Here is a 17,508-nt window from a genome sequence, read left to right as displayed (position 1 = left end):
TGCAATGAAGTTACTGTGAAAATATCCTAGTTGCCACACTCTGGCGCCTATTCGCGTACACTGAGGGAGGATTTAGCATGGCCAATGCACCTAACCAGCATGCCTTTCAGATTATGAGGAAACCAGTGCACCCAGAGGAAATCCACACAAACACAGGGAGAACATTCAGGCTCCACACAGACAATGACCCAAGTTGGGAATCGAACCTGGGTCCTTGGCGCTGTGAGGCAGCAATGCTAATAAGATGCAGTTCGATCAAGGCTGATTTTCAAAGTTAAAACCATTTACCATAAGACATAGGAGCAGAATTAGGCCACACGGCCCATCGACTCTGCTCCGCCATTCAATCATGGCTGATATTTTTCTCATCCCCATTCTCCTGCCTTCTCCCCGTAATCCCTGATCCTCTTATTAGTCAAGTACCTATCTATCTTTATCTACAAGACACTCAATGACCTGGTCTCCGCAGCCTTCTGCGGCAAAGAGTTCCACTGATTCACCACTCTCTGGCTGAAGAAATTCCTCCTCATCTCTGTTTCAAAGGATCATCCCTTCAGCCTGTGGTTGTGCCCTCTGGTTCTAGTCTTTCCTACTAGTGGAAATATCCTTTCCACGTCCACTCTATTCAAGCCTCGCAGTACCCTGTATGTTTCAGTAAGATCCCCCTCATCCTTCTAAACTCCAATGAGTACAGACCTAGAGTCCTCACCCATTCTTCATACACCAAGCTCTTCATTCCAGGGATCATTCTTGTGAACCTCCTCTGGACCCTTTCCAAGATGTGGCGATGCCGGCTTTGGACTGGGGAAAGCACAGTAATAAGTCCCACAGCACCAGGTTGAAGTCCAACAGGTTATTTGGTAGCATGAGCTTTCGAAGTGTTGCTCCTTCTTCAGGTGAGTGAAGAGTTGTGTTCACAAACAGGGCATACATAGACACAGATTCGATTTGGAAAATAATGATTGGAATGCGAGTCTTTACAGATAATCAAGTCTTTTCAGGTACAGATAGCGTGAGTGGAGAGAGGGTTAAGCACAGGTTAAAGAGATGTGAATTGTCTCCAGCCAGGACAGTTAGTGAGATTTTGCAAGCCCAGGCAAGTCATGGGGATTACAGATAGTGTGACATGAACCCAAGATCCTGGTTGAGGCCGTCCTCATGTGTGCGGAATTTGGCTATCAGTTTTTGTTCGCCGATTCTGCGTTGTCATGTGTCGTGAAGGCCGCCTTGGAGAATGCTTACCCAAAGATCAGAGGCTGCCGAAGTGTTCCCCAACAGGAAGAGAACAATCCTGCCCAGTGATTGTCGAGTGATGTTCATTCATCCGTTATTGTAGCATCTGCATGGTCTCAACGTACCATGCGTCGGGACATCCTTTCCTGCGGCATATGAGGTAGACGACGTAGGGGATGGATTCCTTGGACACACGCATCTCCACCAAGGACAGTCACTCAGCACTTCACTGTACCACAAGCTCACAGATAACCTCACGATGCTCCACTTCTCCAGCCTCCACTCTAAACAGATTAAAGAAGTCATCCCTTACGGACAAGCCCTCCATATACACAGGATCTGCTCAGATGAGGAGGATCGCAACAGGCAGCTCCAGACGCTAAAAGACACCTTCATAAGAACAGGATATGGAGCTCGACTCATTGATCGACAGTTTCGATGTGCCACAGCGAAAAATCGCATCGACAACCTGAGACGACAAACACGGGATACAGTGGACAGAGTACCCTTCGTTGTCCAGTACCTCCCCGGAGCGGAGAAGCTATGACATCTTCTCCGGAGTCAACATGTCATCAATGAAGACGAACATCTCGCCAAGGCCATCCCCACATCCCCACTTCTTACCTTCAAACAAAGGCACAACCTCAAACAGACTATTGTTCGCAGCAAACTACCCAGCCTTCAGGAGAACAGTGACCACAATACCACACAACCCTGCCACAGCAACCTCCACAAGACATGTTGGATTATTGACATGGATGACATCATTTTACGTGAGAACACCATCCACGAGGTACACAGTACATACTCTTGCAACTCAGCCAACGTTGTCTACCTGGAAAAGATGCCCCGAAGCATGGTACATTGGGGAGACGATGCAGACACTACAACAATGGATGAATGAACACCACTCAACAATCACCAAGCAGGAGTGTTCCCTTTCTGTTGGGGAACAGTTCAGCAGCCATGGGCATTCAGCCTCTGATCTTCGGGTAAACGTTCTCCAAGGCAGCCTTCACGACAACGCAGAATCAGCCTTCAGGACAACGCAAAACTGACAGCTAAGCTCTGCACGCGTGAGGATGGCTTCAACCAGGATCTTTGGTTCATGTCACACTATTTGCAACCCCCACGACTTGCCTGGGCTTGCAAAATCTCACTAACTGTCCTGGCTGGAGACAATTCATATCTCTTTAACCTGTGCTTAAATCTCTCTCCATTCATATTGTCTGTACCTGTAAACACTTGATTACCTGTAAAGATTTGTAAACTGAGTCTGTGCCTATGTATGCCCTGTTTGTGAACACAACTCTTCATTCACCTGAAGAAGGAGCGACACTCTGAAAGCCTGTGCTACCAAATAAACCTGTTGGACTTTAACCTGGTGTTATGAGAGCTCTTACTGCCCTTTCCAAAGTCAGCACATCCTTCCTTAGATCCAGGACCCAAAACTGCTCATAATACTCCAAATGGGATCTGACCAGAGCCTTATACAGCCTCAGAAGTACATCCCTGCTCTTGTATTCCAGCCCTCTCGACATGAATGCTAACATTGCATTTACCTTCCGAACTGCCAATTGAACCTGCACGTCAACCTTCAGAGAATCTTGAACAAGGACTTCCAAGTCTCTTCGTGTTTCTGATTTCCTAAGCACTTCCCCATTCAGAAAGTAGCCTATGCCTCCATTCCTCCTTCCCAAGTGCATAACCTCACACTTTTCCACATTGTATTCCATCTGCCACTTCTTTGCCCACTCTCCTAACCTGTCCAAGTCCTTCTGCAGCCCCCCGCTTCCTCAATACTACCTGTCCCTCTACATACCTTTGTATCATCTGCAAACTTTGTAATCCTTCATTCACTTGCCCAACAAAAATCTGTTAACTTCCCTGTTGAAATTTAAAATTGTTCTCGCCTCAACAATTTATGAGAGGGAGCCAGAATTTTCACTACCCTTAGTATAATAAAATATATTTTTAACTTCACACCTGAACAGCCTAACTCTTGTTCTAAGGTTATAAGTGTCTTTAAAGTGGACTGGCCCACCAGACAAAATAGGTGCTCCCTAGCGACCTGATCAAATCCTCGAATTAATCATCTCAATTACATTGCCACTTAATCTTCTGAACTCAAGGGAATATCAGCCTGGACTGTGCACGCTGGCCTCCTAATTTATACACATTTAACCCTGTATGATTCTGGTGAAACAGAAAAACTCAGTATCATCATTAAATTGTAAAAAAGAAAGAAAATGTACACCAAAAAATGCCCATCAGCTGATGTTCAGCTGACTGCGTCGAAGGCATTTCCTCTTTAACCTTCAATACAACACTTCATTGTGAGACATCTTAGGACATCCTGGAGACATGGTGAGCTGCTAAATATTTTTGATTTCCTTGTTTGTTCAGAGTTCAGTTGAATTTACCCTACCACAGCCTCATCGTAATGGTCTGAGTGCTCATGTGAAAAATAGGACACAGCTGGACTCACAATCTTGCTAAAAATAGGCATCATACCTTAGTGAAGTCGAAACAGTTTCTGACATTGGTTCTATTTTAATTTTATCATTTTTTCCTCTTCGCAACACACTTGCACTGAAGCTACACCTTCTGGCTTGTCACCAAGCTTATGTGATAGCCCAAACTCCACCTTCCAGTTCATCTCATGGGCAATTTCAATAGCACAGTGGTATTTTCACCGAACTTGTCATCCAGAAGCCCAGTCTAATAGTCTGGGGACAGGGGTTCAAATCCCACCATGGCAGCTGGTGGAATTTAAATTCAAGTTAATAATCTGGAATTGAAAAGCTAGTTTCAGTCACACGGACCATGAAAGCATTGTTGATGGTCATTAGAAACCATCTGGTTCACTCCCTTCTTTCAGGAAAGAAATCTGCCATCCTTGCACAGTCTGACCTAAATATGACTGCAGATCCACAGCAATGTGATTGATTCTTAAAAAACCCTCTGAAATGGTGCACCAAGCCACTCAGTTCAAGGACAAATAGGGATAGGCAACAAATGCCTTACTGCCAGCGAAACCCACATTCCACAAAATAATAAATAATGTTACATCCAGTTACTTATCTAGTCCTCACTGAGTTTATCTGATATCCTGCTCCCCACTTTCCAGTTCATTACAGTTCTTGTGATATTCTACAGTCCAGTTCAGGCTGAGATTTTCCAGTCCCATTGTGGCAGGATGTTCCATGGCAGATTCATTGGCCCACCCAATTGTCCATTGCCCTCAGTGCATCACCATCCCTGTCATATCCCACACTCCACTGCACAGTGACACAGTGGTTAGCACTGCTGTCTCACAGCGCCAGGACCCAGGTTCGATTCCCGACTTGGGCCACTGTCTGTGTGGAGTTTGCACTTCCTCCCTGCATCTGCATGGGTTTCCTCTGGGTGTCCCGGTTTCCTCCCACAGTCCAAAGATGTGCAGGTTAGGTGGATTGACCATGTTAAATTCATTGGCCATGCTAAATTCTCCCTCAGTGTACCTGAACAGGCGCCAGAGTGTGGCAGCTAGGGTATTTTCACAGTAATTTCATTGCAGTGTGAATTAAGCCTGCTTGTGAAACAAATAAATAAACTTTACTTAGTTCATCCCGTCAGTTAGCCTTTTGTATTCTACAGCCAAGGTTATCATATCCGTCTGGACATATTCCAGGTGGTGTGTCGACAGAATCTGGGAGACTCCCAGCTATTCCGAGAGGGTTGGCAACCTTGTATTTGACCCTCCCAATCTTACTTGCCCCTGCCAAGTTATGCAGAACAGCTCTTAATCCGGTGCAATTACTGCTTTGGAGGCTTAACAAAGTGGACGAGGGCATGGATCAAAGGATGCAGAGCGTGCCATCCTGACCCATAATGCATCCCTCCAGACAGGCTGGCTCCGCAGTTCCATGCCGTCTGTGCTCAGCTGGCAGAGGGAACGGGGAAGCAAAGTGATGAACAGAGCTGCTCGTGCAGCTCAGACACGGCTGAGCAGTTGGCTGGCACGGTGGATGATGTGAGTAGAGTATCTTAATAATTGTTTACAAATTCCACTTAGGCACATTGTCACAGAATCATATTTGTGTAATGAATAGCTTTCCACTGAGAAAGCCCTGTCACGGTGCTCAGACATTTGTAAGAAGAAGGTTGGTAGAACGTAACATCTGTTTGAACAGACAGCCATTAACGCTTGGTGAAGAATTAATTGGTTTACTCACTGAATCTAAGGGATGTCACTTGAGAGAGTTTTCACAGATGGGTAGTCCTTCACTGCCGGCCTGCTGCTTTTGGTATTGTTACAGAATCGCAAATCTAGCTTTATCAAATTATATCTTTTTTAAAAAATGACATTTTCTGCTTGGTATATCCATCCCTTCCTTGCAAAGGGAAGATGTAGACCAGATTATTATTCTTTTGTGAGACATGAGCATTGCTAGCACAACCAGGATTTGTGGCTCATTCCTACTTGCCCTTGACAAGGTGGCAATGAGCCATATTTTTGAACCACCACAGTCCATGAGATGTGCATTTGCGCACTGTGCCATCGAAAGGGGTTTTGACCCAGTAACAGTGAAGGAATGCCAATGTGATTGCAGTCAGGGTGGTGTGTGGCTTTAAAAGGGATTTGCCAGTGATGTTGTTCCCTCACCTCTGTTGCCATTTGTCCTCAAGCTGATAAAGTTTGCAGGTTTTGGAAGGAGCTGTCGAATGAGGCTTGGTGCGTTGTTGCTGTACATTTTGTAGGTGGTGTATGCACACTGCTGCCATTGTGCACCTGGGGTGAAGGGAACAAAGGTTTAAGTGTTGGATGGAGTGCCAATCAAGTGGACTGCTTTGTCCTCCTCCTCAAATGTTTTTGGAGCTCATGCATCCAGGTAAATGGAGAGTTTTCCATCACACTCCTAATCTGTTTATTTTTAAAGCTTAAAGTTTATTTATTTGTCACAAGTAGGCTTACATTAACACTGCAATGAAGTTACTGTGAAAAACCCTGAGTCGCCGTACTCCAGTGCCTGCTTGGGTACGCTGAGGGAAAATATAGCATGGCCAATGCACCTATCCAGCATGTTTTCAGACTATGGGAGGAAACCACAGCACCCGGAGGAAACCCACACAGACACGGGGAGAACATGCAGACTCCACACAGACAGTGACCCAAGGCCGGAACTGAACCTGGGTCCCTGGCGCTGTGAGGCAGCAGCGTTAACCACTGTGCCACCATGACTTTTTGATGATAGACAGACTTTGGTGAGATGAGTTACTTACCACCAAATTCCTATCATCTAACTTGCTATTATAGCCCCAGTGTTTATGTAGCTGGCTCAGTTAAGCTTCTGATCGATGTTAACTTACAGGTGGCTGTTGATGGGCAGGGTGTGGGGTGACTTTAAGCAATGCTAATGCATTTGAACATCAAGGGGAGATGGTTAGATATCCTGCTATTAGAGATGATCATTGCCTGGCGCTAGTGTGCAGGAGTGTTCCTTGCAATTTATCAGCCCAGGTCTGAACATTATCTGGAGGGGGGGCAATCTTACCAGCCCGTCACGCCAATCAATCAACAGATAAGATTGTAAGAGAGGCGATTAATCTGGGTTCACACCCCGTTTCTCACCTCACACGATCTTACCGACCCCAATCTGATAGACTCTGTCCACTCTCCCTACTGGTGAGGGGGGTGGCACAGTGTCACAGTGGTTAGCAGTGCTGCCTCACAGCACCAGGGATCTGGGTTCAATTACCGACTGGGTCTGTGTGGAATCTGCATGTTCTTCCCATGTCTGTGTGGGTTTTCTCCAGTTTCCGCCCACAGTTCCAAAAGACATGCTGGTTAGGTGCATTGGCCGTGTGAAATTCTCCCTCAGTGTACCAGAACAGGCACTGGGGGATTTTCACAGTAACTTCATTGCATTGTTAATGTAAACCTACTTGTGACAGTGATGAAAAGTCAAAAAAAATCACTCTTTGCCTCTTTTTTATTCTAAATATCATAAGATCTCTTGCCAAAGAAAAGGGTCTGAAACTCTCTCATTTTCACACTCTTTGTGCTTAGAACTTTTTTGGTAAGATGTCCCCGAGGTCTTGCTGCGTATGAGCTTGGGCTGCTTCAGTATCTGAGGAGTCATGCATGATGCTAAATGTTGTGTAGTCATCAGTAAAGAGCCCACTTCTGACTTCGTGATCGAGGTATGTTAATGATGAAGCAACAGAAAATGGTTGGGACCCAGAGACCACCCTGCGGAAATCCTGCAGCGATGTCCTGTAATTGAGATGAATGAATGATCTCCAACAACTACAATCACCTTCTTTTGTGCTCAATATGACTTCAAGCAGTGGAGATTTTCCCCTGATTACAATTAACTTGACGTCCAGGGTAATCACTCTCACCTCATATCTGGAAGCTGGCTCTTTTGTCCATACTTAGACCAAGATTGTAACAGGTTCTGGAGTAGTGTGTCCATGGGGCTAGCCAAACTAGACATTAGTGAGCAGTTTACTGCTGTGTAAGTGCCACTTGTTAACACTGTTAGTATGACACCTTCCACCACTTTACTGATGATTGAGAGGAGACTGAAGGGCAGTAATTGACTAGATTTAGCCTAATTTTGTGAAGAGGTTATACATTGGCAATGTTTCAGATTTTGGGGTAATACCAGTGTTGCGGCTGTTGTAGTTCTGGAACGCAAATCTTCTTTAGCTGAGATGTTGTCAGAACCAGTGTTTTCAGCATTTCTTGTTATCGCATGGAGCGAATCAAATTGTGAAGAGTGTATGACAGTTCCCGCAGCCATATGCATCAGTAGATCTCAGCTATTTAAAAGCAGATCCGTACAGGCAAGGAAAAGACCCTCTGGTTTATCAAGCTTGCCCCACCACACTGTAACTGCTTGTGCATCACAATGCACACGCTCCCCATCTCACCCAAAAGCTATGTGAACTTCTCGGAGAGGCAGGAAAACAAAACAAAGAATCCAAGTGAATTAGGGACAAAGGAATGAGGGAAAATGCTCTCCAACCTGATTGGTGTTGGTCCCAGTGATCACTCAGACCCTGATTAATGTGATATGACTCCTATCTCAGCAGATCTCGTTGCAAACGTTGATTCCCATCGGTGCAAAAATTAAAGATTAAGGCGGCAATTCTCCCATCCACTGAAAAATTAAAGCAGCAGGCCAGGAGATTCCAGTGGCGCTGGAATCCCGATGTGCGGGATCTGTGCTGGGCGTCCTGGCCCGCTAGCGTCTCCCAGCGCCGAATTTCCAGCGATGTCAGCTCTGTGCCAGAAATGGGTGGGGAGGTGCAAAAGTTATGGTAATGTTCATTACCATATATTTTAAATCCCACTCATGCCCCCATCCCCCCAAACCCCCAGCAGTGTGGTTCATTCCAGTGGGGAATACTGCTCCCCACTTTTGGGGGACTAGCAGCCTGACCCTGCTGGAGTGAAGGGGAGAAATTAGTGTCTCCCGAGAGGGTTGGGCAGCAGGGATGGTGGTGCCCCCTGGTCATTGGCCCCTTGGCCAGCCTGTGCCCACTGGCACTGTCCAAGGGGCAAAGTATCAATGCCCAGGGGGCATTGGGCATGCTCATCAGGCATCAGGCAGTGCCAAGGAACAGGGTCTGTGTGGGCGCAGCGTAGGGGGCAGACAATCGGCCTGGGTGTGGGGGTGCCACTGCCACTCTGCATGGAGACCAATGGGGGAGAGAAGGAGGGAGGCCAGCGATCAGGGCTAGCTATCGGGGTGGAAGGGGGCAGGGGATGGTTGTGGCTGCAGAGGTGGGGAATCGGGTGCAGGAGATTGGGGCTGCGGGAGGGGGAATGTTTGAGGCTGGACCAGACATGCATGGGGACCAGCAAAAATGCTGTGGATGGGTGGAGAACCGGTATCACGGGGTTTACGGGGCTGACTGGCCAGCAATCGGGAGGCCGGCAGTGCGGGACTGTGTGCATGCGCTAATCTTGGCTCTGACAGATCAGCGTATGCACAGTGCCCTGTTCTGCTCTGAGTTACCAGCCTCCCCAGCGAGGATAGGCCCCACCCACTGATTTTTGGAGTAAATCACAATGGTGTTCTTTGCAGTGACAGAATGTGGCAGATTCATTTTGAAACACACGCTGAGAAAATCAACGGGATTTACTCCAGTTTTCACGCAAATTCAACACTTCAAATTTTTTTTTAGGAGAATTCCACCCTAAATTTTGGGTTCAAAGTTTGGATGAATTTGGAAGGAAAAGAAGGTGTTTCTTTCAAGGAGATTCTAATGGTAAATGCCCTTTTACCTGCAAGTGCTGAGCCCAGCTGGGAACGGCAGAAAGAAATAAATGCCGCAAAGTTAGTTGCTGTGAACTATTTGAGATTTCTTTTGAAATATGTCAGGATGTTCTCAGCCACGGTCGTTTACACTTTCTAATAACTTTCTGGGGATTTGAGGCTGAATCAGTTCATAGATCAGCAATAATAAACAATGCAACTCTGTGAAAAGGAGCCATGGCACAAAACTCCTCGTCAACAGATGGTTATGAATATTTTAATAACCTTAATGTTGCAAACACTTACGGTTTGTTTATGGGCAAGGGCTGTTGATTATTCTGTCTTGGGGATCCTGCCACGGACAGTGCTATATTTTAATATCCCACTTTTCAAAGTAAAGTTTAGCCCCATGATTTGGTGGACTGGCTTTTGGATAATATTTCCACATAACTACATTAGGCTTTGACTAATAACACTAACTTAGGCCTCAGTTTGAAAGACAACTATTCAGTGATACATCAGAGTAACTCGATGTACAGTGACAAACATATCGTGCATTACAAAGCAATGTTATATTTCAATAAACAAATCAAACATATTTTTACCCAAGTTTACAAGTTACGAATGAATTGCTCGGACATTTTTAACTCTGCTTTGGGAAATGTATTATTTGCCCTCTTCTCCATGACAGTCTTTCAGGAAATTACCACACAAATGAGAAATTCGCTTAGATTAAATATTATCTCCCCATCTACATGGGTGATGCGTTACGATGTACCTGGAGATTGGGGATTAAGTTCCAGGACAGTGCTGCAAGCAGATCCCAGGAGGAACATCATAGAGTGCCCACAAATATCAGGTAGCGACTGACCCATGTTCTGTGCCCCCTTTTGCAGGAACGTGAGCTCTGCTGGCGAGGAGGCACGGAGAAGGATGAGAGAATGTGACGGCCTCACCGATGCATTGCTGTATGTGATCCAATCCGCCCTGGGGAGTAGCGAGATTGACAGTAAGGTATGGCCATTCTCAGATCTTATTTTGCCCTGTGTGGTCTTACTGTTGGGAATCTGGGGTTGGCGGGAGGGTTGACAGGGGAGTAGGGATGGTTGGATTTAGAGATGTTGAACAGAAAAATCCAATTTCACCTCCAAAAGATTTATTTGTTACTCAAAATTATTGTTGATGAATGCAAGTTATCTTCAGGAGAAAACATCTGTGAAAAAATATTCACAAACGACAGGATATAAATCATGTTTAAAATATCTTTAGGTATTTTGTTATAAACTGTTTATAACTTCAGTACAGTCATCATTGTACTTTTTCCAGATAATTTTGATTCCCCTTTATAGAGGATAAGCCTTCTCCATTCCGGAGACAGTGGGGGCGAGCTTACCAGAATTTGGCAAAGTGTCAGGTTATCAGGAAATTGGTGTCTATCTCACCAATTACACAGACCGGTTTTCTCAGCAGATTTTGAGTCTCTTTAAAGAAACAAGATGAGTGTGCATGGTTTACGCCGTCACTCTGGCAGGCAGGGAATCTGCACAGAGATTAGGGTGTTATCTTTAAAAAATGCCCAATCAAAATAAAGTCTACCCTCCACATCCTGCCCACCACCCCCCTCCCCGACAATAATCACTGTGTTATTTCTCCCACCACCCCCTCAATCTTGGCAGTATCAACCTGTGCTAGGGGGCATTGCTAGGACACTACCTGGCTATAGCCCTCTCCCCCGGGGGCTATACTTGCCCCAGAGGGATCCCCTCGACGGGTTTTCCTTTTTAAATACCTGTCGAGAACCTCGCCAAGGTGATGGCACATCAGCAGGCTATAAATACACTATAAGGGGGATCATGTGGCGAGGGGATTGCATAATTACATGTAGATTTATTTAAACTGCATTAAAATCGTACCCAGAATTAGGTCAGCGGCGAGAGGCGGCAAAAATCGGAATTGTAATTCCTTTGGCAACATTTGTGATCTCTGGTTTTCTCTAGACTTAGCACTCCTACCAGCATTCCCACACATACAGGATGTGGGCTCAAGACCCACCCAGCATCTTTTAAACTACAGTTTCATGTTTATAATGTTGTGAATGAGAGAGAATGCCTTTGGACTGATTTTAATCCAACCATTACATGATAATACAGTAACCTAAGAGGTCTCACAACACCAGGTGATGAAGGAGCAGCGCTCCCAAAGCTTGTAATTCCAAATAAATTTGTTGGACTTTAACCTGGTATTGTGAGACTTCTTACTGAGCCCACCCCAGTCCAAAGCCGGCATCTCCACATCATAATACAGTAAAGGCCACTGGAGATTCCCAGAACATGGTTGTCCTCTCTGCATGAAGCGATACATGTCACATGGTCAGATTGTCACACCCAGTTAAAATTAATAGTGGAATATATTTACTGGATAATTACACAAAAGCATTATAGCATAGCAACATATTGACAGTATCTCCCTAATTTAAATAATGCTAATAGGTTCAAACATCAGAATCGCTGTGCTTTTAAGAAGCTGTCAAATCAGCAACAAGACAGTGGTTCTCGCAATTAATTTTTGATAAACGGCACTGCCATTTCTGGCAAGGAACTGCTGTGCAGTTAGATGTGTAATTCAAAATATTGCTGTCCATGGTGCTGTTAGCTGTGTGACAACTGCATCTGGACCTTTCTCCCCCTGAACTTGCTTTAATTGCCCCATTAATTCCACAGAATTGAATCCATTGAATCTCTATAATGCAGAAAGAGGCCATTTGGCCCTCTGAGCCTGCACCTAGAGCAATTCCACCCAGGCTTTATCCCTGTAACCCCATATATTTACCCCTGACGCTAAGGGCGAATTTTCCATGGCCAATGCACCTAACCTACACATCTTTGGACTGTGAGAGGAAACCAGGGCACCCAGTTGCAAACTCCAGTGACTGAAGCTGGAATTGAACCCTGGACCCTGGCACCATGAGACAGCAGTGTTAACCGTTGTGCCACCCTTGATTAGCCATTAAACCTGGCGCTGAAAGTTGTCTTTTAATTTCAAGTGTTAAGAACTCTTTCAGGACTCTCAGTTATCCTTTCTATCACTGAAGACCGGCAAATTCTGGCTCACTCTAAGTTCACAAACATTTAAGACAAAATTCTAATAAGTACAATATTGAACTTGAATGCATATTCAATAGCAGCTTTCCAAAGAGTACAGAATAGATATTTCAAAAGATGTACACTTGCCACCTCATACTTGCAGAGCTATGGGAAAAGAGTAAGTGGGATGGGACTAATTGGACAGCTTTTCTGAATAACCAGCATGGGCACAATGGGTCGAATGGCCTGTTGTACTTGATAGCTCTGCAATGCAATGTGATTTACTTTGATCTTTGTGTCCTCCTCCTAGACGATTGAGAATTGCGTCTGTATCTTGAGGAACCTTTCTTACCGGCTGGCAGCGGAGACGGCCCAGGGACAGCAGATGGGGACGGATGAGTTTGACGGGCTGCTTTGCAGTGACAGCAACGGGAAGGACAGCGAGAGCTCAGGTTGTTGGGGCAAGAAGAAGAAGAAAAAGAAGGGCCAGAATCAGGTGACAAGCGGGCCCCGCTGAGCTGGGGACTGGGGATAACTCATCTGATGATTAATGTTTGTACTGTTCATTGCTATAGTGACTGAATTCTGTCCTTTTGAAGCAAGCAGCTAAGTATCATTAGAAGGTGGGCTGGAGTTGCTGGTTTTAATGGAAGGACAGAGAAGGTTCTGAATCACTTCTGAGCAATTTTGACTTTATGCTGATCTTTATTACAAAGTCTTTTTTAAAAAGTTTATTTATTTGTCAAAAGTAAGGCTTACATTAACATTGCAATGAAGTTGTTCCAAAATCCCCTAGTTGCACACACTTTGGCACCTTTTCGGGTCAATGTGTCTAACCAGAGCGTCTTTCAGACTGTGGAAAGAAACCAGAGCACCCGGAGGAAACCCACGCAGGCACGGGGAGAACGCACAAACTCCACACAGACAGTGACCCAAGCCGAGAATCAAACCTGGGTCCTTGGCAGTGTGAGGCAGCAGTACTAGTTACTGTGCCATCCACAAGCAATATGCGTGACAAGACCAGATAAACCCATGCATTTTCTCAGCACTGGAATACCAAGAAGAGCATGAAAATTTCACTTGTCCAATCGGAGAATTGTCCTGTGAGTCAACTTTATAATGAAAGATGCACATGTTATAACTAGGAACAACTTATAGCCCCCATCAGGGGACAAGCAAATGGTTCTAATTATCTGTAGAACACATGATCACTATTGTATATCGTGGAATATAGCAGGAGCTGAGTGAAAAGCTGCATTTTTCCCTAATCCCTTTTGTAGCATCTTGTAGAATTATTCCTTTGTGGAATGGGGGCATCAATGATAAGGTCAGCATTTGTTGCCCATCCTTAATTGCATTTTAACTGAAAGCAAAGAGAGTCAATCACATTGCTGTGGATCTAGAATCATGTATAGGCCAGACCAGGTAAGGATGGCAGACTTCCTTTCTCAATGGGCATTAATGAACTTTTGATTTTTGATTTATTGCTGTCATATGTATTGGCATACAATAAAAAGTATTGTTTCTTGCGTGACATACAGACAAAACATAGTGTCTGTAGAGGAGGAAAGGAGAGTGTAGTGTTACTGTTATAATGTGGTGACACCAGCATTGGACTGGGTTGGGAGAGGACTGAATAGATACTTCGCTTTAGCCACTCACCTGATGAAGGAGCAGCACTCCGAATGCTCGCCATACCAAAAAAACCTGTTGGACTTTAACCTGGTGTTGTGAGAGTTCTTGCTGTGCTACAGTCATAGCTAGGTTGCAGAGAAAGATCAACATAATATAAAATATGCCCATTCAAAAGTCTGATGGTAGGAGGGAAGAAGCTGTTCTTCAGTCAGTTGGTACATGAAGAAGATGGAAGAAAGTGTGTCCGGGTTGCATGGGGTCCTTAGGATTATGATGTCTGTTTTAGAGTGAACCAGGTGGGTTTTTAGTTTTGTGGTTACCATTTACTGAGACTAGCATTCAAATTCCAGATTTTATTAACTGAACTTAAATTCCATTGTCTGCCATGGAGGGATTTGAACCTATGTCCCAGTGCATTAGCCTGGTCCTCTGGATTACTAGTCATGTGATATTAACACTATTCCACTGTCTCTCCTTGTTGCTCCCGATCACCCAGTTATAAATCTTGGGGAACACAAATCCACCTGAGGAACACGATATGGGAGGAATGTAAACAATTGCATGAAGACCTTCAAAGCCCCGTTTGAAGTTATTTCTTACTCTGTTTAGCAAGAGTCTGTAATACGAAGGTATTTTTGATGTGCTATAGATGCACAAAGCAAAAATATATATACCTCATAAATTTGTTTGGTGTTGTTTGTTTACAGCAAACTCAATTTGGTCTGCCTTAAGAACATAAAAAAAAGAAAAAATAGGGGCAGAGAACGACCATTCAGCCCTGTGAACCATCATTCAATATGATCCTGGCTGATCCCCTGCCTCAACTCCACTTTTCTGCCCTCTTCCCATATCCCTTGAGTCTCTCAGAGATCAAAGTTGTGTCGATCTCAATCTTGAATATACTCAATGATCGAGCATCCAAAATTCTCTGGGCTGGAGAATATCGAGGCTTCACAATGCTCTGAAAGGTGAGAATTTTCCTCATCCTGAATGATTGACTCTTATCCTTTGACAGTGAGCACCACCTGCTACTAAGTGAGCTACAGCCAACACTTTATATACAGTAGGCTCTTTGTTTTAGTGGTCCCAACCGCTTCCCTGTTTTTCTGCACAGCGCTAGAGGATTCCATTTGAGAAATGTCACCCAATTTTATTCTGTTGCTGTGCTAAAAATGTGCTCAGCCTCCTGCTGTTTTGATCTTGCTGCCACCTACTCCTGCCCTTCATGCTAGTTGCCAGCCAAAGTGACATTTTCTAAAAAGCTTTCTGCTACAATAATATTTTTAGAATTTGCTGTAGTGGCAAACTGTGTGCATTTAGATGTTCCAAATGTAAGTAGAGACATCTGGTACAAGGAATACAAAGGTAGTCTGTCACCAGGAGAGGCAGAAGCTCCCTGTTTGAACTACAACCTGATCGAGATCAAAAGCAAACTCCCATGCTTGATGGACCTCTCCAGTTCTCGGCATGACTGCTGGCTTCAGCTTTGTACATCAATGGAATCTAGGTGCTCGATGTAAAGACATCAGCACTGTCCCCTATGTGTAATACACTGGCGAACTTTGTGTTTTGCAATGTTTGTCCTAAGGGACACTAAAGTTTGCTGTGCGTTACACACTACTTACCACATCTAGTGAAACAAGCACTGTGCTTACACTGTATCCCATGTCAGTTCTCCATCGCAACCCCAACCCCTAATTACTTCAAGGCAGCTTTTTTAATGATGCCGTCACTCATCATTTTGGGCAGCAGAGTGGCACAGTGATTAGCACAGCTGCCTCACAGTGCCAGGGACCCAGGTTCGATTCTTCGCTTGTGTCACCGTCTGTGTGGAGTCTGCATGTTTTCGCCCGTGTCTGTGTGGGTTTCCTCCGGGTACTCCGTTCTCCTCCCACAATCCCAAAGTTGTGCATTGGCCATGCTAAATTCTCTCTCGGTACCCGAACAGGCGCCGGAGTATGGCGACTCAGGGATTTTCACAGTAACTTCATTGCAGTGTTAATAGAAGCCTACTTATGACACCAATAAATAAAATTTAACTTTAAAAAAAAGGCATCCCATCTTAGGAAGGCCTAGGACAGGGTGCTGAGGAGATTTACAAGAGTAATGCCAAAGATGTGGGACCACAGCTATGTGGACAGATAGGAGCGGCACGATGGCAAAGTGGTTAACACTGCTGCCTCACTACGCGAGGGACCTTGGTTTGATTCCTGCTTGGGTCACTATCAGTGTGGAGTTTGCACATTCTCCCCGTATCTACGTGCTGGGTTTTCTCTGGGTGCTCTGGTTTCCTCCCACAATCCAAAGGTGTGCGGGCTAGATGGTTTGGCCATGCTAAATTGCCCCTTAATGTCAGGGGGATTGGCTAGGATTACGGGGATCAGATCTGAATGGGATTGTGGTCAGTGCAGACTCAGTAGGCTGAATAGTCTCCTTCTGCACTGTAGGATTCTATGAGAATGTTGAACTTTTGTCCATGGAAAGAAAATTCTGTTGGAAAATCATGACAGCAGGTGCCAAATTGTGATGACGATACAAATAAAATAAGTCATCATAATTCAGGACAAAGTTATAGACAATCATTAAAACAAATATAAAGTATAAAATAATGAAAGTATTTCACATTTTAGAATACAAATAGTTACAATACATTGCAAAATGCAGATATCCTTAATTTGCACAATAAAAATGAAAAGGTCTACTGCACTCTGCATTTTGTATGAAAGTCCATAGATCTGATGTTGCCAGGTTGAGTTAATTGAATTCTCAATCATTTACATATTATTTGTAATTTTTATTAAGTAGGGGATTGGACTGTCTCGTGGTTTATTTGTTCTATATGTTATAGAGCAGGTTCGGGAGTTTTAATAGACTTATTCAAAATTATGAAGAGAAAGGATTTCCATTAGCAGGATGGTCATTAACCAAAGGGCACAGATTAAAGGCAGCCGATAATAGAAGTAGAGCTGAGATGAGAATTTTTTTTTGCCTGAAAAGATGATGAAAGCAGATTGAATAGTAACTTTCAAAAGGGAACTGTATACTTCGGACCTCGGGTGGTATTTTCCACTTGCCCCCACAACATGTTTCACGGTGGCAGGAGGTCACCCGCCGTTGGCCAGAGGTGGGATCTTCCAGTCCCGCCACTGCCAATGGGGGTTCCCGTTTGTGCAACCCCCTGCTGCCAGGAAACCAAAAATTCCAGCCCTCAACTGTTTACCATCTGTAAACTTGGATGAAGGGGTGATTTCCAAATTTATTGATGAGACAAAGATAGTTAGGAAAGTAAGTTGTGAAGAGGACAA

The 17,508-nt window shown here is 44.7% G+C and overlaps 1 protein-coding gene across 3 annotated transcripts in view; it reads left to right on the top strand.

Moving 5' to 3' along the window:
• Nucleotides 1-17,508, top strand: part of ctnnd2b (catenin (cadherin-associated protein), delta 2b) — a 1,166,477-nt gene that overhangs the window by 1,073,242 nt on the left and 75,727 nt on the right. For all 3 annotated transcript variants that reach the window (XM_080203490.1, XM_080203498.1, XM_080203509.1), the window contains 2 exons: nt 10,382-10,499; nt 12,879-13,064. In XM_080203490.1, the coding sequence (XP_080059616.1) occupies nt 10,382-10,499; nt 12,879-13,064 (304 nt within the window). The remainder of the gene's footprint in view (nt 1-10,381; nt 10,500-12,878; nt 13,065-17,508) is intronic.

This window comes from Carcharhinus amblyrhynchos, chromosome 2 (assembly GCF_965287045.1).
Source record: "Carcharhinus amblyrhynchos chromosome 2, sCarAmb.v2.hapA, whole genome shotgun sequence".
NCBI lineage: Eukaryota > Metazoa > Chordata > Chondrichthyes > Carcharhiniformes > Carcharhinidae > Carcharhinus > Carcharhinus amblyrhynchos.
This window is presented reverse-complemented; position numbering and strand designations above follow the sequence as displayed.